At 37.4% G+C, this 19,828-nt stretch overlaps 1 protein-coding gene across 1 annotated transcript in view; it reads left to right on the top strand.

The window, feature by feature from the left end:
- Window positions 1–19,828, top strand: part of LOC112117865 (probable leucine--tRNA ligase, mitochondrial) — a 118,349-nt gene that overhangs the window by 74,913 nt on the left and 23,608 nt on the right. The window contains exons 10-17 of the mRNA XM_024215964.2: window positions 203–307; window positions 4,057–4,172; window positions 5,093–5,376; window positions 8,818–8,916; window positions 12,250–12,387; window positions 14,293–14,396; window positions 15,478–15,660; window positions 19,216–19,385. Coding sequence (XP_024071732.2) covers window positions 203–307; window positions 4,057–4,172; window positions 5,093–5,376; window positions 8,818–8,916; window positions 12,250–12,387; window positions 14,293–14,396; window positions 15,478–15,660; window positions 19,216–19,385 — 1,199 coding nt within the window. The remainder of the gene's footprint in view (window positions 1–202; window positions 308–4,056; window positions 4,173–5,092; window positions 5,377–8,817; window positions 8,917–12,249; window positions 12,388–14,292; window positions 14,397–15,477; window positions 15,661–19,215; window positions 19,386–19,828) is intronic.

Here is a 19,828-nt window from a genome sequence, read left to right as displayed (position 1 = left end):
TAACAGCTTTAAATTCATATTTTGAAATTGACTAGATTCTAAATTGAGTCTCTCCCTTTAAACAAAGAAAGTACTTTGATTCAGTGGGTTACCTCATAAGAAATTAGGATGCAAAGCACAGAAATTTTCATATTAATAAGTGAGATTCTTAGCACTGTTGGTGTCATATTTTAATTATTGTGATCTTTACATGTATTTGCAGACTGTCTTACGTCAGTGACAGCAATGAACTTACTTACCAAACAGGAGGTTCCTATAGTCATCTCTGCAAAATCAGCTTTTGAGAACTATGTTGATACTAAAATAGGTAAGTGACATTTAAAATACAAGAGCAACATTGAAGTTTTTCAGTTACCATTTTGGAGCACCGGAACTGCTGCTGTAAACCTTTGAAGATAATGGCTGTCTTAGGGCCTTTAGAGGCAATATTCTTCTTAATTAAGGGAAAAGGAAAGGAAAGGTAGCTATGCAGAATTTGTTACAGGTCTGAATACAAAGAGACAGGGTAATATATTGTAATGAAAGAGAAAAATATTATAAAAAATTAATAAAATTAAAAGCTGACTGTAGTGAGACCCCCAAGGTTGAAGACCTCCACATTTTCTCTTAAGAATTATAATACAAGACATGTGAATATGAGTGTGTCTCTTTCTCACACATACCAAAACAGAACAGCATCAATGCTTGACGTAAAAAATATTTGCCAAAGATCAAACTCATAGCAGTGTAGTTTTGCTTTGCCTACACACAATAGAACTCCCCAAACAAGGTAACTTAAAAATTGCCTTACTTCAATAAATGTATCAAACTATCAATCCAAATTTGGGTTTATCTAGTTGTATTTGTTTTGATATCAATAAAATAATACAGAATGTACAATAATTGTGTTTGATCATGGTCAATGATCTCAAAGCTGGGAACCTGAATGTACCATCCCCAGGGCTCTCAGCCCTGTCTTGCCTTGCTACTTCTTCTAGACTCTCTTCTGCTTCTTTCTTTGCACCTTGCTGGTTTTACGTCCTGGGGAGTATTAGCCTATGTATGCTACCCTACAGGGCAGGACCAGGCTGGGTGGCAAATGTGGAATATTAGCCCAAATGTGCAGCTTTCTGGAAAACAGGGGCCACTTCAGAGGTCTGATTGAACAAAAAATCAATAATAAAATACAGAGTTCCTCTTGGTGGGTTCTTGTTTAATCAGTTTTTAAGTTCATTATGTTCTCATAAGCTGCTGAATTTTCTTAGAAATTCTTTATTAACAGTTATTAGAAAAAATGGATTGAATAAATCAAGTGATGTGACTAGCCTACTAGCTGTGATATTATGAGTTTCACAGCATGGGTTGGAACTCGTTAGCCCAATCATATAATAGACTGTATTATTATGCCCCGTTTAGAATCAGTAAAATGTAGGTGAGTGATGTGAACTGTTAAAGTGAGAGATTTTTTTAGGTTGTTTCTACCTTCATCTTATTTGTCTTATTTTCCTTCACAAATTTTTTTTTTAGATAGTCTTAAAGAGCTGTAAAAGCTTAATACATGTTAGGAAGATGCATATGAACAAGTGTGGGGGAGGACATTGAGGCATTGAGGAGGGAAGACAGAAGGGAACAAAACAAAGTGTGTTTTGGATCTTTTCAATTTCTTTTAGAGATTAAAAAAAAAAAAAACCAACAACCTAACTCGGCTTAGTCCAAAAAAGTGTTTTTTAAAATCTTAAAGATTCCATGTATTGTCTTTCTTCTGTGTTTTCCCTGTCTTTCTCACTCAGTCAATCAATGCCTTCCTTTTCGGTGTCCCCCTCTCAGCCTTTGCAAAGCCAGCCAGGGTTACAAAGCCTTGTAACTTTTTAAAGGTATTCATCTTCTTCAAGATGTTAAACAAACTTGGCTGTTTTATTAGGAGGAATCCAGATTTTCAAGAGTCTCCAAATTTGCACGTTCAGAATTTTAGCACATACTTGTTTGTGTATGTATTGAGTAGCTTTGTACACACAAATTGCTTCAAATATTCATTTTTGAATGAATAGGTTATCTTGAAATTTTCTTTAGATAAAGAAAGTCAAGCTCCAGGCTGTTAATCTGGAACTTTTGATAAGAACTAAATTCAATTAAAAAATAATTTTAAAATATTGTATGAGTATTGATAGGATATTTTACTGCATCTTTATTAGTTTGGGTGTGATATACCATCAGTATTAATATGACTTCCATGTGCCATATTCTTTATTGACTCCTAGTGATGATTTGATATAATACAGTTCCGTTCAACATTTTTGTCACGTACTTCCACTTTAATCTCCAAGGAGTAAATAACTAATACACCATTGTATTTTTGGGAGGCAAAGAATATCAAAACAATTTCTGGAATAGGAGAGGCCAAATAATTGAGTTTCCCTAATATTACTTTTCATGACAAGCCTTTATTTTGTTCACTGGCATGTACTTTGGTCTTATGTATGCTGGATACCTCCCAGATCTTCCCAAGAAATGCTGGATGCCAACTGTTGAGTTTTGATATAGGACAGTGGCATCATCATCTTCTCTAAAGAAAAATAGACTAAAATGTGGGAGCTGCTTTCCTCTATTTGTGCAGCATATGGTAAAACCACCTGTGGTGGATTGCAGGGGGTTCGTTGACTTAGTAAGATACCGATATACCATGCTTTAATAGGAGTTTAAGAATGGCAATAGGGAGCTTCTGCTGTGGAGTTTCATAGTGATTCCACATTTTGGTTTCTTTTTTGTTTGTTCTTTTGTTTTGCATTAGTTATCTGCTTATGTATTTCCATATATCGAGACAGTTGAAATATTTAACATAATGGGCAGTTCCGTGGCTGAGTAAGGGTGTATGTTATTTTTGAATTCAAGTTTGTATTGCGATAATTCTAAGGTGGTTGGTTTTTTTAGATCATTTTTTGAGAGCCTCTAGATCTGTAATATCAACAGTTGTTTCCAAGAATAGGAAGGAAAAAAGCTAACCTGACATTTGGGTTGGTCAATATATCTGCTGTTCTGGCTGATGGAGGCCAACCTAGTAATGCAGACTTATTTAAAAAATAGAACAATTGACCCCCACAAAATGAAAACAAACTAACGTAGAAGGATATACATCACCATGTTATATAGTATGTCAAACAACATATAATTAATATTTTAATATAAATACGTATAATAAAAATGGGGATTTCTTAGCTAACGACCAGAATGCAGTCCTTGTAGGTGAAACACAACAGCTGCTGAACAGATTGCAGCTGTCAGGTGGTAACATTGTGAACAAGGGTTATTTTAAAATAATACATCACTTTTTGATATTGGTAAGTTGCAGCAATAAAAAGAATTCTATGTGGGTTAGAAGAGACTTGCATTCAAAATGTGTGAATGTCCCAGGTAATAAGGCACAGTGGGAAAAGGTGTCATCGGTGGCCTTAAATATTCTGACAGAATGGCTTATTCTGGCAGCAGTAAGAAATGCTTTCTCTAGCTTTATTCTGAATGGAAGGTTGACATAACTTTGAATTGGAATTACTGGAGATGACTTTCTGATAGCAAAGGATGAGATTTTAAAAAGAAGGGGCAGCAGTGTTGAAGGACATTGTTAAGTTAAGTCATTTTCTTTTTTAAAAAACCTAACCTTTGTTTTTAATAACACCTTCAGTTATTTTAAAACAACTTACTATGTATTTATGCTACTCGATTAGCTTTTGCATTTCTCTCAATTTGGTAAATGAAAACAGATTAGTCAATTTCAGTTTTATTTTTAGTCAATTTCAGACCCAATCATTTTCAGGTTTTCCTGAGCTAGCACAGTAATAATGATTTTTGGGTTGTAAACACTATAAGAGAATGTTTTGTTTAGAACGGTCACTGAAATTTCACAAGCTTGTTTTTATCAATTTTGTGAAATTTTGGCAAAATTTTACTTGCCAATATCTTTTTAAAGCCGTTGGAAAGAAGTAAGTAAGTGCCAATAGATGAAAATATTTTCCTAAAAAAAATGATGAGGAGCAGCCATGCTAGCCAATTATGGAACTGACTTTTTTCCCCTTCCATGGCTAGGAATTCCTAGTACTAATCCAGAAGATGCTGCTGTTGCTCAGAATCTGGGTCTCTCTTTCTCTGAAGTCATCGAAACACTACCAGATGGTTTGGAGACCCTCGTCAACTCTGGAGAGGTTGGTGCACTTGTACTGCGTTTCTTTCTAAAGTACAGTGATAGTGCATACTAAAACCCACTTCCTGGAAAATGCCAAATATTTTGTTTTCAAGGCTTAGTCTTCAAAATTTAACATACCCGAAAGAAGAAAAATGCTATAATAGTCTAAATTTTACAATAGAGAAGGAATAATAAATTCCATCATGAAAATGGCATGATGTTTTTTCCTGTTCTTCATTTACACATTTGTTCTTCTTTCAGGTTAAATGTTAATATATTAGTCCCCTTGGTTGTATTCACTGGAAATATTATTACAGGCCATTTGATAGCTTCATGGCTGTGTAAGGATGTAACCCTAAACTAACACTGAAGAGTTCTTGAGAGTCTGCACATATTAATCTGAGGAAGGGGGGATTGTTGTTGAATAGGAGACAGGTTTTGTGTCTGTCTAACTTGGGAGGGATATTGAATGTTTAAAATATATGAAGAAGTGAAGTATAAAACCACCCAGAATGAATATGTGAGGGAAGGTCTGATTTGCCAACCATACTCTTGCAATGTCTGCCTTGGAGTACTAATATACTGGATGCCTTGCAGTAAGGAGAATCCACCTTAACTGCAGATATCTGGCCAACAGAGGCCAGGAGTGCTGAACAGGCCCTTCCTCAGCAATGACCCATTCAGCCCATCAAGGGAGTGACCTTGATAGGCTTTCAAGGGTGACCAGAAGGTTGGTGATTGACATGTGGAAGCCTGGAAGATGGATGGGTGTGAACCAGAAAAAAAAAAATGGGGAACCTCAAAAATGCTTGGAACCTCTGTCCCATCAGAGTTTGAATGTTGGGTTTGTGTACTATGCATATGAAAAACAACATAATGGGGCTATTACAGCATTGTCAATAGTAGCATATATCAAATGTCTGTCTTTCTTTTTATCAGTTCACAGGCATGACTAGGGAGGAAGCTTTAAAAGCCCTAACTCAGCAGGTCAAAAATAAAGGAGTAGGTGGAAACCTAACAAGTGACAAGTTAAGAGATTGGTTAATATCTCGACAGCGGTACTGGGGAACACCTATTCCCATAATCCACTGCCAGACCTGTGGCACAGTCCCTGTGCCTTATGAGGACTTACCTGTGGAGTTGCCCAATATAACCACCTTTACAGGAAAGGGAGCCTCCCCTCTAGAAACTGTCCCAGAGTGGATAAACTGTTCATGTCCAAGGTGAGCAAATATTATATACTGTCCACTTGCTATAATTCTTCTTGCCATAATATGGCCTCTTACTGTTTCTTAATACAAACTCTTTTTCTTGATAAATACCTAGTGGAGGAAAAGCTCAGTGTTTTTAAGTTAGAGGAAAGAAAATGAGAAAAATAAAATAGTTTTTTTCTCCAGTTCTTTATAGTACTGCTTACTTCATCTATTGCAAGATTTTTTTTCTCTTTCAACAGCAGAGTTAAAGCAAAGATTGGAGTGTATATTGAGTTGTTTCATTTGCTTTTGTTAAGGAAACTAACATATTGATCAATTAATTAATAAGTCCAACAACAGAGATAAGATGGTGCTACTGCAGTAGAATCTTTTATAAAGATTTACATGCCTGGTGCATTTTACATGGCAGCAAATAATTCAGGTTGAAGGAGTTAATAGGTGTATGATTCAGATTTTGATCATACAGTTTGTTTCCCAGCTCTTTAAGAAGAAGCATGTAGTTCAGATTTAGAAAGATACAAATTCATTAGAGAAAACCAAGATGTCTCCAGAGCTGGTTGAGTGTTGGGTACACTGGAGTTTGTGCTCACCTTCTGCAGGTGGAGGGAAGAGAACCCGAGGAATCCCTGATAGAAACCCTTTCCTTTCCAGGCATATAGTGAAACCCTGCTGTCAGCAGAGCTGACCCAGCGAGCAGGGCATTGTCAGGCTGCCATGCAGGAGAACCAGGGACATAAAGTGACCTTAAGGCTCTCACTCTTCATAACACAGAAACTGTAAAGCTGTTACTTTGGAAGGTTGGCGTATTAGCGTGATTCTCATTTGTAATTAGGTGGCTTACACAGGGCAGTTCTGTGGCTCACTGGAAATGTGTTTGACTTGATGATGATATACATTTTAAGTAAAGGAAAGACATACATCTGCATATTTCTGCAAAGAAAATGTCGTTTCAGGTAGGCTTTTTTAAACACTGCACAGTAACTTGTTAAGGAGTACGGATATTTCAAGGCAGTCTGACTAAATGAATTGTAATATTGAAGTAATGCTCTCAGCAATGTCTTCTAGTCTGAAATCCTTGACTCCTACTGAAATCTTTGTTGCTCGCACTCCAGGCTTCCCACTGATATAAATGTTGAAATGCCTTTGTTGTGAAGAGGGAACACTAGTTCTGATCTCCTCTAGACTATATACTCCATCTACATGCAGTATTTAATAGCTGGGATTAGGTGGATTAACAGGATGAATAGAGATGGGAAGCTGAGGTGACTGTAGTTGTGGACATACAGATGTGGAGTTCTGAAGCTGTAACCAGTCATGAGTGGAATGATGTGCATAATGACTTCACAGTAGTTAAAAATCATTCAGTGAATAGGCAAATGTCTGCCGTCTGCATGGCTAGCTGTAGGCTATCAGTAGCCGGAGTATAGTGGCTTGCATGCTGTCACTATGTTAAAAACATAAGAAGGCCAAACTGTGTCAGACCAATGGTCCATCTAGCCCAGTATCCTGTCTTCTGATAGCCAAATGCTTCAGAGGAATGAATAGAACAGGGTAACTTACCAAGTGATCCATCTCTTGTCATCCAGTCCCAGCTTCTGGACACCAGAGGTTTAGGGACACCCAGAGCATGGGGTTGTGTCCCTGACCATCTTGGCTAATAACCATTGGGTGACCTGTCCATGAATTTACCTAGTTAATGAGCCATAGCCAACTAGGATGCAGGGAATTGCATAACTGCTATGTAAAGTATCCCAGAAGTTGATAGGCTGAGACAATTCTGTTATAGTATAATACAATATTTATTTATTTTGTAATAAACATATTATCCTAGTCTCTGGGCACGTGTACAATATTTAATATAATTGACTCTTTAAACTAAAAAGTCAACTAGAAACAAGATGCCTCCACTGCAGTTATCCAGCTACAAGTAAAAGCTTGTTAAAAGAGATGGGCCTTGCACATAGATCAGACTGTAGAGAAAATAAGTGGTGGTACTTCCCTAAGCTATGCCTGCAACCCAAGCTCATCTACTCATGTTGCCAGAATGAGGCACCATTCAGGGTGAATTATGCAGATATTAATATAATTGCCTCTCTCCTGTCTTATTTGTTTTGCTCAGTTAAGACACTGAATTATCATTGGTTTCAGAATTAGCATCCTATTGAGATGAATATTTCAGACTGTTTGCAAACTCAGGCAGATGTGACTGTATTAACTCACATTTGGTTCACATTTTGAAGGTTAACTCCACAGTTGTAAAGGCTAGAGACTTTTTTTAATGGAAGTTTAGATTCTGGAGCATGAGATAGCAGTTATCAAGTAAAAATTCTGGGCTGCTAACCTGACATCACCACAGCAGTCCAACCCCCTGCTTTGCACCATGCATTTCAGGGTAGCAGACTTGGTTTAAGTCATCTGAGAAAGGAAAGGAAAGGCTTTCTACTAATCACACTCAGACATAAGTCCTCTGATACTTACCACTAAATACATGCATCTCACATGCCTCAGATGACCGGAAATTCTGTAGCAAATACGCAGAGAGGGAGGTGGTGTCTTAGGTAGTTAGGACCCAAGTCATATAAAGGCTTTATAGACCAAAGACTCACCACACCCAGCAGTGACTAGGAAGCCAATGTTGCTGTTGAAGAGCTTGTTTAATATGCTCTCTAAGGTTTACACTATCAAGCAGGCAGTCTCGTGGTGTGCTAGCTGAAGCTTCCAAGCACAGTAACAGATTAGAGTTACAATTTTGTAGGTGTTAAACAGCCAGTTGACATTCTTTGTGTTATATATAGTGCACACAGGTTTGCAGCAGGTTGCAAAATTTCATTTGTATTATAAATTTATCATTATTTTAGCAGATACATACTTAAATACTGAGTAGTTGCAATAAATGCAAACCTAGTTTTAAAAAAGTTTCCTCCTGCTGTTTGTTTCCATGAGCAAATTATTTCTATTCATGGGGGAAGGAAAAACTATTCCAGCTTTTAACTTCTCATTTTGAATCTGTTTTAGTCTGTACCTTCAATATAATACCTAGCAAATATTGATTTGTTCTAGCAGTAATCATGAATTAAAATATTACAATGACTGGGAAAGATTTGATCCTTCCCAGTGAAAACTGGAATTAAACTAAATTTGTTTTTCCTGCGAATAAGTGGAATCCCAACTAATCAGGAAAAACAGATCATTTTATAAAACCAGAACCAGTGAAATGCAGCCTACCCTACTCTTTCTACTGGAAGTGGTCATAAATGATTTATCTGATAGTACCAGAAGAATGTACTGGTTTTTGAATATCTTTCTATCCTTCTATTTCATGGCAAAATACTTTTTCCTTTCTCTTGGGCTTTCATAGCATTTGTTTTATTATCTTCAAGATGTGAAAAAAAATCAGCATGTGATTTTTTTTTTTCATCTAGGAGTGCTGAAAATTTTTCTATTCCCCAGGTGCAAAGGACCTGCAAAGAGGGAAACAGACACCATGGATACATTTGTTGATTCATCTTGGTATTACCTGAGATACACTGATCCTCATAACTCTGATAGGTAAGGCATCCAGGCAGCTTGCAGGCAGGCCCATGGTCATATGGGTGTTCATGTAACCTGGACCTGTTTTACATAGCAGGAGTAGAAAGAAAAGAAAAAACAAGCAGCCAGATACTCTGGTAGTTCTACTGTCTGCTGGGTGCAGCAGGATGGGAGCTTGTCTGGGAACCCCCTTATGAGTTCCTGATTCTCTGCATGCTGACTGGCCCTACTCAAGTTAGAGTAGCCTTGGGAACTGTTCTGTACTATGGAATAAGGCTATCAGCCCCTAATGGGACATGAAAGGGCTGAGACTACACACTCAGCTGGTGATCCACAGCTTTTACTCCTTAAGCTGATTACTTCCTCTACAGCAGTAGACCAAGTCTCTTATGTGTGTGGACGTCAGGTGCTTTTCCGTCAACTAAGGCAGAAACAGCCAGTGTAACTTCTGTAATGTGGACAAAGCCTTTAATTTTCTCTTTGTTGTTGCTGGTGTGCTTACATTCTGCCACTATCTAAGAATATAGCTAACTGGCTTCTTCTGGGATTTATAGCAACACATCCAGCTGGCAAGAGCTGACGGAGAAGGAAAGAAGTGAGAAATCAAGCAATTTCCCCCAGAGACCGAAATTAAGAAAACCACCAATCTATGCTAGCCAGAGTCGTGCTAATTTAGGTCCAGAGCTAAAATAAAGTATCATCATAGTGGCCTATTGCCATCTTACTACTTCAGTTAAATACAGTATTACAAAAGGAAACTCTAGATATGCTATGCATTAGTGACTGTAAAATAGGGCAGTGTGAGAGATAGACAAAGTTATTTATCAGTTTACTTACTCCATCTTCTATCGTACTAGCAAAGCTGATTGTGCCCTGGAGGTTCTGTCAAACCCAGCATTAAAGCAGGCTGAACAAAGGCTGACTCAACAGTCCAAAATGTATTTTCTATACACTGTCCAGATTAGATTGCTGTCTGCAGTTGCTGGACAGCCAGCCTATGATTACTGTCTCTTGAATATTTTATGAGCCGCTCTGTAGGCAAAAGGCTAGCCATAAATTAGATAAGAAGTATCACTGTCTGGGTTACTAAGTCTTCACACAGATATATAGGGAAAGTGTCTGATAGAATGGCTTCAGTGTGTCCAGCGAATGGTAGTATGTGATGATCCTATGATAGGCAAACCCGGCTGTTGGGATCTGCCTTGTTTTACATGCCAAGGTTTCTGATTTAGAATCTGACCTCCATGGGGTGGGGGAGAGAGAGATTTTTGTTGAAAATTCTTGTCTACTTTATTTAAAAAAAAAAAAAAAAGATCCTGGTCAGTGGGTCTTTTTTTAAGACAAACTCAGTCATTAAAACTATTTACATGTTTGTTTTTAGTTAGCTGCTTTTTATCTGACATGAGATACTAAGACATCCACTTGCTTCTCTTGGTGGGGGAGGAAAAGGAGTTGATGAAGAGTTTTGGTTATAAAGACTTGGGGGATATGGAGAGGATTCCATTTATTGGTCCTAGTTGTCTTTCTGCTACAGGTGGTGCTTGTGCCCTGAGCACAGTCTGGGTGTGTATTGATATACCATTAAGTAACATCTTTGGAATAAATTAATTAAATTATAGAAATAACATATTTTAAATAGAACTGGACCCAAAACAACATTCTGAACAGGATTCATAGCTCAAACTAAGACCTTGACTACACATGAACTTTTACTGGTTTAGTTAAACCAGTGCAAACCCCTGTGTAGACACACTCATTTCTCTTCAGCTTAAGCATGTTCTTAATGGACATGAATTAAATCGAAATAAGCTTGATTTCTACTGAAATAAGAGTGCCCACATAGCATTTTGCACAGGTTTAACTAAATCAGTTAAAATCATACCTTTAGGCCAGGTCTATGCTATACAAAGTTTTATCAGCATAGCTGTGTCAGTCAGAGGTGTGAAAAAATACTACCCTAGCCAATGTAGCTATGATGTGACAAAAACCTCAGTGTAGATGCAGCTGTGCCAACCGTAGAGTGTTTCTGTCAGCAGAGCTAATATCATTCCGGGAGGTGATATTACTATGCCAACGGAAAACCTCCTTCTGTCGGCATCTGCTGCATCAGGGGGCTATGCTGATATAACTGTACACCCAACACATTTGTAGTTTAGATAAGGCCTTAGTTAAACAACATATAGACAAGCCCTTATTTTTATGGGTCAAACTCCAAACACCAAATCTGGACACAATGAACTTAAGAAAAGCTCAGATCTGCATTTCGAAACTTTATGTACAACAGTGTTGAGATTTGGGTTTGTGACTAGTTATAGATAGGTATATCTCCATAATCTATTCTATCTCCTAGAACTGGAAGGGACCCTGAAAGGTCATCGAGTCCAGCCCCCTGCCTTCACTAGCAGGACCAAGTACTGATTTTGCCCCAGATCCCTAAGTGGCCCCCTCAAGGATTGAACTCAAACCCTGGGTTTAGCAGGCCAATGCTCAAACCACTGAGCTATCCCTTCCTCTATATTATGGACATGTGAAGTCCTGATCCAGGGTTTTATTCCAGGCTCATCTCTAATTAAGGAAGCATAACTAATGTATAACAAAATAAAATCACAGTTCTGATACAAGCTGAGGTAGTCCAATAGATACATTTGCTAAAGAGTGGGGCTATAAAACATGCCTTGAAGAGACATAGTTACTTGAAGTGGTGTAAACCAAAACAGTATCTTTAAAGTTTGTTTACGATGCCCCAAATGAATATTCCGAATATGCTTTTTAAACACTATAATAAATGTCATGCTGCCCTCTAATGGTGGCAACACAAACCTTCCATTTTAAATAAATAAATGAAATCATTCCAATATTTTTAAAATTGGTTTATTGTTGTATATTTTGGAGAATAATATATAGCCATATATACACATTTTATATATTTTCCCCCACAAAATATCAATTTGTAACCACAAAAGGCTAGAACAGATAACCACAACCCAGTTATGAAAGTTCCATAGAAATCGGGCAAATATTTTCATGGCATTTTTTTAGTTTTTAGGTGGTACATGTGAACTGATAGTCATACATCTAAGATATTATATGTAAATTATATTCCAGTGAATCTTTCTCTATAGCTTTTAAAAATTCTCACACAGATTTTTGTAATTTAACCATGTCAAACATTGCTTTTTAAAAATAAGGAATTAAGTCATTAGCAAAATTAATAGAATGTAGTTTAAGATGCACATGCAGCTCACTGTGAACATCTATTTCCAGACAAGTCTTATTGGAGGTGTTCCAGTAAAGCTGTTTTTTCCTTTTGCTTTATACTTAATGTATGCTTTCTGTTACTTTGTGTTTTAGGCCTTTTAATAAAGCCTTGGCCGACTACTGGATGCCTGTGGATTTGTACATTGGGGGAAAGGAGCATGCAGTTATGCATTTATACTATGCTAGATTCTTGAGCCATTTTTGTTATGATCAAAAGATGACCAAACACAAGTAAGTATTATTAGATTTTTATGAAAAATAATTCAAGCATCAGTCTCAGACTGCATCTGGCATCCACAGGCATGAATGAAATTTTATAGAGCTAGAAGAAGCAGAGGTACCAATATTATTTTCAATGGTATATTTTACATTTCATTCTCTGAGCCTGAATTTTCTTCCTCGTCAAGTTTAGCTAAATGATCAGTTTCTTACAGTCTGTATTGCATTTGTTGTTTGTGTACATATATGTCTTGTGAATATTTACTGGCTCAGGGCACTAGTAGTAACATTTTGCCTTAGGCCCTCATCCTGCAGAGAATTACACACGTTTAACTTTATGCACTGTGAGTAGAGCCATTAATTTGACCATGCTTAACTTTATGCACGGTGAGTAGTCTCATTAATTTAAATGTAACTATTCATTGTGGAGAGTTAAGCACTTGCATAAGTCTTAGGATTGGGGCTAAATGTATAAAATAGTTCCTGATAATGTAGTATTCTGCCTAAATCCTTTGGAAATGTTTTTTTAAAAAATCAAAGGAACTATTTTTACCTGATAGCAATTTTAAATTGTATTTCCTTTAACCAGCAGATGGAGTCATCCCAACATTGTTCCTAGGGTGAAACCCTTTTGAGCGACAGAAGAAATTCAGTACTGATTTGCATTTGTTTCTAAGCACTGCCTTCTCCCCCAGATCTTTTCACAGGCTGAGCATTTCTGATTTTGGGCATGTCTCCATCCTTCTGTACTCTCCCACTTGAATCAAATATGTTTCCTTTTTTCTTTTTCCCCGTATATGGTAAAGTATTTTGTACTGCATCTTTGAGCCTCTCTCCCTGTAAACAGAAATTGGAAATGCACATTCCTACATTTAACTTTTATCAACATGGCATCTGACCTGAACTAACGCTGTGTCATGAAAAGACAAGCGTTCCCTGAAAAATTACCTCCAGTTGGGACATTTACCCAGTTTTTGATGCTCTGATTATTTAGTTAACGTTCCCATATTTGGTAAAATATGGTAGTTATTTAAATGTCTATTTTAAATTCAAGAGAAAGGCATATGTATTGGGGGAGAAAATTAATTGTTTTATTTTTCACCTTTTTGTAATTTTTTTAACTGTTTTAATTAATGGTCTGGGAGGGCTTGCTCTCCTGAAATAAGGAGCAAAGACTCAATTTATGAACTCTCATCTTATGATTACCTTGGAAAACAATTATTTTAGGATTGGATCACTTCTTTTTTAAGATGTTCTCTTGTTCTTATGATCCAGTTGCAGCTTTTGCATCTTTAAGTGCCTTTAATTTATTGTAGGCAATTAAGCAATTGAGTTTGTCAGGTAGGTTATGAAGTACCATTTGGAAGGTGCTCATAAAGACACTCCAAGTGTTCCTCTGTTAAATTAGGTAGTTGTCAAAACCAACGTTAATAGTAGGGGTTATGTAACTAACGTGTAGACATTTCTAAGTTTACCCTTATCCCACATCTGCCTACTGTGGGATTCTTGTACCTTCCTCTGAGTTGACTGGTGCTGGCGATTGCCAGAAATAGGACACTGGACTCTGATCCACTATTGCAACTCCAGTGTTCCTGTGCTGTGGGAACACTCAGAAGGAAGACCTAGGTTTGTAAAAGAAAAGGCATTTGTTCAAACATGAATATTTGAGTGACAGAAAGACGGATGCAGAAAGTGACTGGTCAGATTGCTTTTTTCATAAATATTTTTCTCCCCCATTAAAGTTTCTCTTTAAAATATCCTTTGATTTTTGCAGGTGACAGCTATTTCAGTTGTCAGTGTGACATTCTTCTTTCATTAAATAATTGTCTAATTGAGTTCAGCCTCTAAAGCTTACTGTAAAATGTGCTTTTGACAGCTATTTTCAACAGACGGGTTTCCTTTTCCTTTCATCCTCAGGGAGCCTTTTTATAAACTCTTGGTTCAAGGTCTTATCAAGAGTCAGACACATAAACTAACAACAACAAGCCAATATCTGAAGAGAGAGGAAATTGATCTCACTGGTAAGAGACCGTATGGGATGACCAGCACAGGTGCATCCAGAAAAGTCAAGGGCTAGTTCAGTGAAAAAGGATGTACAAGTCATAGTGCATGGAAAATTCATCAGTGAGGAGTGAATTCTTGTAATCATTAAACCGGAGATTGACTTTTGTGTGTGTTCTGGACTCATATGCTTAATGCTGAATCCACATACAGAGAAAATACTACTCCAATTGCCTGTAACCATTACCAAACACAATATTTCTGCTATATTTGTTTTTACTTAAGCCTAGTCTATGTCCAAAAATGACTAAAAGTGAGTATCTTATGGAGGCCATTCACTAGCCCATGTGAAAGGAGTTGGTGGTCTCAATTCCATTCCTAGTAGACTGATGTCCACATTACAAAACCATTAGCACAGTCAACACCATTGTTGGCAATCTGAACAGATAAGATCTAGATAGAATGGGCATAGAATGAACTTCTCTCCAATGCTTACATGCGATCCTTGCAGAGCAGTTTAAGAAAACATACGTTTGCTACTGCCTGTGCTATACTTGTACCTTGTATAAAAGGCAGAGTCTGTGTGCAGTAGGGAAAACTGCACTGGTGTAGCTATACACCAGTGCAAACTCCCCATGTAGATGGATACATTGTAAAGCGGTGCTTGCACCGATGTGATTTACTCTAGCTGAAACCTGCAAACTTGCTGTCTATAAACATCCAAAGATGGAATCAAGGTAAATTTGCTCCAGTGCAAGTACACACCAGTACAGCACATCTACGCAGGAGGTTTGCATTGAGATAGCTACACTAATGCAAAAATCCTAATGCAGTAGATTTAGCTTCCACGAGCACTGGATTTAGCTTTATAAAACGGAAGAAAGACATTTTCTCCCCTGCGTGATGGAAACATTATAATGTACTTCAGTAAAGATATGAAAGTAAAAAAGTTTTTTGTCTTATTCTCATAATTGTTTTTTTCTCTTTCAATTATATGAGGCTATCAGAGAAGGGATTAGAAATAACCTAGTATTAAGTTCTGCTGCTCCAGATGTTTGTAGAACCAAATTAGTTATTATTGTATATGTTCTATATATTTAGGGACTGAACCAGTTCACATAAAAACCAAAGAGAAGCTGCAGGTTACATGGGAAAAAATGAGTAAATCCAAGCATAATGGGATAGATCCTGAGGAATTAGTAGAGCAGTATGGCATAGACACTATGCGACTGTACATCCTGTTTGCCGCGCCTCCAGAACAAGACATCTTATGGGATGCAAAAAGTAAGTCAAGTTGTTTTGATTCTTTCCTCCTCTTGGTTTATTTCTGTTTGAAATACAGTTTGTTGTTTGTGATTTGGAGAATTGAATGTGAACAGCTGATGTAATGAGAAGATTACACTGGCTGTCTTTCTAAAACGGGACCTTTGTTGGGATCAAAGATACTTTTGTTAGTTATGTATGTATTTAACATTAATAATAGGAACAAAGGTGGACCTCTGGTCTCATATGCTGGGTCACATTCCTCTCTCTGAGAGTGACCAGTACCAGATGCTTCAGAGGACATTGCAGTCTTCCCTTGGTTAGTGGTTGGCTTAATTCCTAAAGCATGAGGGTTTATATTACTTCTCAAAAATATTATCCTACCTTATATAATTATAGATGTTCTCAATATCTATAGAAATGTCTAATCCTTTTCTGAATTCCGGTAAGCTATTGGCTTCAATATCTGGTAGCAGTGAGTTCCACAAGTTAATGATGCCATGTTTTGAAAAGTATCAGAGGGGTAGCCGTGTTTGTCTGGATCTGTAAAAAGCGACAGAGTCCTGTGGCACCTTATTTGTCATGTTTTGAAAAAGTATTCCTTTTAATCATCTTTACATATGTTGCCTTCAGTTTCACTAATTGTTCTTCTGTTATGGGAGCAGGTAAATATGACCATCTGATTGACCTTTCTAGGAGTCATTAATTTCTGATAATGGGTTCTTCAGACTTTCACATATAATCAAAAATTAGATTAGGTCATTCTGTTCCAGGCTTCATATTGAAAAGAATGTTTTCTATTGGGAAGGTTTCTACAGAACTGAAGAATCTTTTCTATAAAGGGTGTTCCAACATGAGGCTACTGCATAGGATCTGATGCAATATTAAGGATGATGTGTCTCTAATGTCCTCTGACAGACACAGCTGCAACACCACTGCATACATACATCTCTGTAAGGCTGTTGAAAGCAAGGATCTACAACAATATGGCATCTTCGCTGCACACTAGAATATTAGTCTTAGGCAGAAAAAAGCCTGCAGAAATGTTCCATTATTATGAAGACATCCTGTACACTGAGGGAAATGGAAGCAGAGAGAAAAAAAACTAAGCAACTTTTTATAAGTCTTTTCCTTCTGTTTTAGCTTATTTGAACTATGATCTTTGTAGTTTATGAAAAGTGATGCCACAGAACTGGACTACATGTCCACTTTATAAATTGAGAAAATTATCTTTAAGAAGCTAATTTTGCAACACAGTGTTAATTAGGCTACAGACTTGTTTAGGAAGCACCTCTCTCCCTTCTTCCCTTATAAACCTCTTAAAAGCTAAGATCAGGTGTGTGTAAAAAATAGCTCCTTTGGTAATAATTTCTTACCCCAGTCTCTGAATCTCTCTTCTTACCAATGACTTAGAAAGCAACTATTTTAAGATTAGATCACCTCCTCCTTTTTAATACAGTCTCTCATGTTTTCATGATGGGAGAATCCATTTGGAGCTTTAAGCTGCTTTAATTTATTGTAGACATTTATGCAACACAGCTTGTCAAATGGGCTCTGAATACCATTTGAAAGATGCTGATAAAGACACTTAGATTGTATGTTGTTGAGTTACATAATTGATGAAACTAGGGTAAATAATGGATCCTACAAACACACAAAACATGTACAAGTGTCTATCTAGTTTCACCCCTTAAATGTGACTTGCTTATGGGGCTCTGCCTTTTCTAAATGAATGTGCAGCCCCAATGCCATCTTAATTTTAATTTCTGTTTTCTGTCTGCCTTCATAATATTTGGTGTGCACAGGAAAATGCATGCATTTCTTGTCACACAGGACTTCAGTAAAATATCTAACTACATTGTTTTAAAAAATAAATGTCTTTAAATGATTTGTTCTACCTCTTCGTTCTTTGTCTGATGCATCTTATAGTGCAGCCTATACCAACTACAGTTCAGGCTAGTCTGTATCATTACCTTTTTATTCACTATGTACCAAACTACCACATTTCTAACAACAAACTTTTGGGGGTGGAGTTGATAATACTTTTTGTGTTAGATTCCTATCACGATCCTTTCCTGAAAGCACAAGACTGAGAGTCAGTAGGTTCTATTCCCGCCTCTCGTGGATTCTCCTGCCCTTGCTAACGTTTAGTAGTGCCTTACTCTGTGAGTAATCTTATTGAAATCAGGCTCTAAGTGAGTCATCCAGTGTTACACAGCCTTTTTGCTGTTGTTTCCCCTTCTTGAAAATGAGAATAATGAAACTTTATCCCCTTTTTGTAAGTGCTATGCAATCCTTGGATAAAAGGTGTTATTTTGCAAAGTGTTATTACAGTTTGATGGTTATATTATACACACATTCTTTCATACGTACAAGCACAGATATCTTATACAATGCTAGGAGAAAAGCATTTTGCCATTCAGACAAGTCTCTTGTCAAACACAGAGTAGTGTAAAGAAAGATATTTTTTGAGAGTCACCTCTTGCTAAGGGAATATTGGAAAAACAGTAAAGAAACAGTTAACAAATTTTCAAAAAGAAAATGGGAAGGAAAGATAATGAAAACAGTGTAATAAGCCTTCTGTAAACACTGCCTAAGGCCTGTCTTCTCCTTACAGTAACAAAATAATGTACATTCATCCAGAAGGGGCCACACTGGTAAACATAGCATTGGCTTATTTTTGGCAAGAAACTGTGCAATATTATGTAATAACACTGGGTCAGATACTTGGCCTCATTAAAGCTGCTTTACACTTTTCCAGTGATGTAAAACAGCCTTAAATCTATTGTAACCAGACATTTGGGGATCATCTCAGGATGGGGAATTCCCAGGTGGTGTAGCAGCTCTTATGCCACCCACTCATCCCTGACCACTTCACTCCTCCCCTCCACTGCTCTCAAGTATAGACGTGTGGCCTGAGCACTGTTGTACTCAAACTGTCCCCAGCTAGAGGAGCAGCCTCAGAGGCTGGGACAACTTAAGAGTCTGGACTGGTGACCCCAAGGATTAGGGAGGACATAAAGGTGGCTTATAGCCACCCTTTGCAGTTCCTGCTCCCCAAACTGAGCTGGGTGCTAAATAGATGATCCCAAGTAATCTGGCCCTTTGTCTTTCATTACCATGGCAGACACTATATATTGATATGTAATTTCTGTCATCACTATAGAAGAAAGTTTAAAAGAAACATCTCCATTCAGGAGTTTGTCCCATCTTTCTTGCAGATAAAAGCATATAAAAAAAGACTGTTTTCCTGAGTAGTTGACAGGTCAACTGAGGTTATTCTTACATTAGGCTTGATAGTGGATTGTATTATACAGTTAGGATAATACACTAAAATGCTACTTAGAAAATATTCTTGATTTCCAGTAGTGTTCATTTGTCTTCATTAAAGCAACCTAACAATTTTTTAAATGTATTTTCAATTACACTGAGGTTTTTCTTGCAACATGTAATTTCCCCTTCAATGTTCAATGGTATGGAACTCTGTGGTATTTTCTTTCTGTTTCTTTTTGATGTGTTGGCTTCATTCATTACAACTCAAGTCTCCCTCTTTCTGAAATCTGTCATTAAACTCAGCTGATGCTGTCCCTGGTGTACGAAGATGGCAGTCACGCCTTTGGACCCTAGCAACCAAATTTATAGAAGCCAGGACTTCCAGCACTGTGCCCAATCCTCAGCTGTTGAACGAGAAGGAGAAGGCTGAAGCCAAAAAGATCTGGGAGCGGAAGAACCTTGTGGTCTCTGAGGTTAAAAGGAACTCTTAACTATTTTGAAAATGACTAGATAGATTACTAGTGTTGTTATATCATGCACCAGCAGTGTGCCTGACTTCTTGTGTTAGCAGATCAAAAAGTGTGTCTTCAGATTATTCCATCAAAACTATTTTAATTGGGGAACTTTCTCTGCGTAAGCCTGGGGAGAGTGAGGTCTGGATAAGCACGGTTTTTCATAATTTAATTTATCACAGGAATATCACCTCCGCAGATTGCATATGGGGTGTGTGTATGTGTGATATTGTTTTGAGAGAAAGGTAATACTTAGTCCTGTCACAAGTGCAGGGGACTGGACTAGATGACCTCTCAAGGTCCCTTCCAGTTCTATGATTCTATGTGTATGCACATTGCAATTTGCAGCTGATTGTTAATGTTGTTTTTTTTCTAAAAAGCAAAATGCTCAGTATATGGAAATT

Source organism: Terrapene carolina, unplaced genomic scaffold (assembly GCF_002925995.2).
Source record: "Terrapene carolina triunguis isolate 2854851 unplaced genomic scaffold, T_m_triunguis-2.0 Scaffold34029, whole genome shotgun sequence".
In the NCBI taxonomy this organism is placed as follows: domain Eukaryota; kingdom Metazoa; phylum Chordata; order Testudines; family Emydidae; genus Terrapene; species Terrapene triunguis.
Note: the sequence above shows the minus strand (reverse complement) of the source record. Positions and strands in the feature narration are given on the sequence as shown.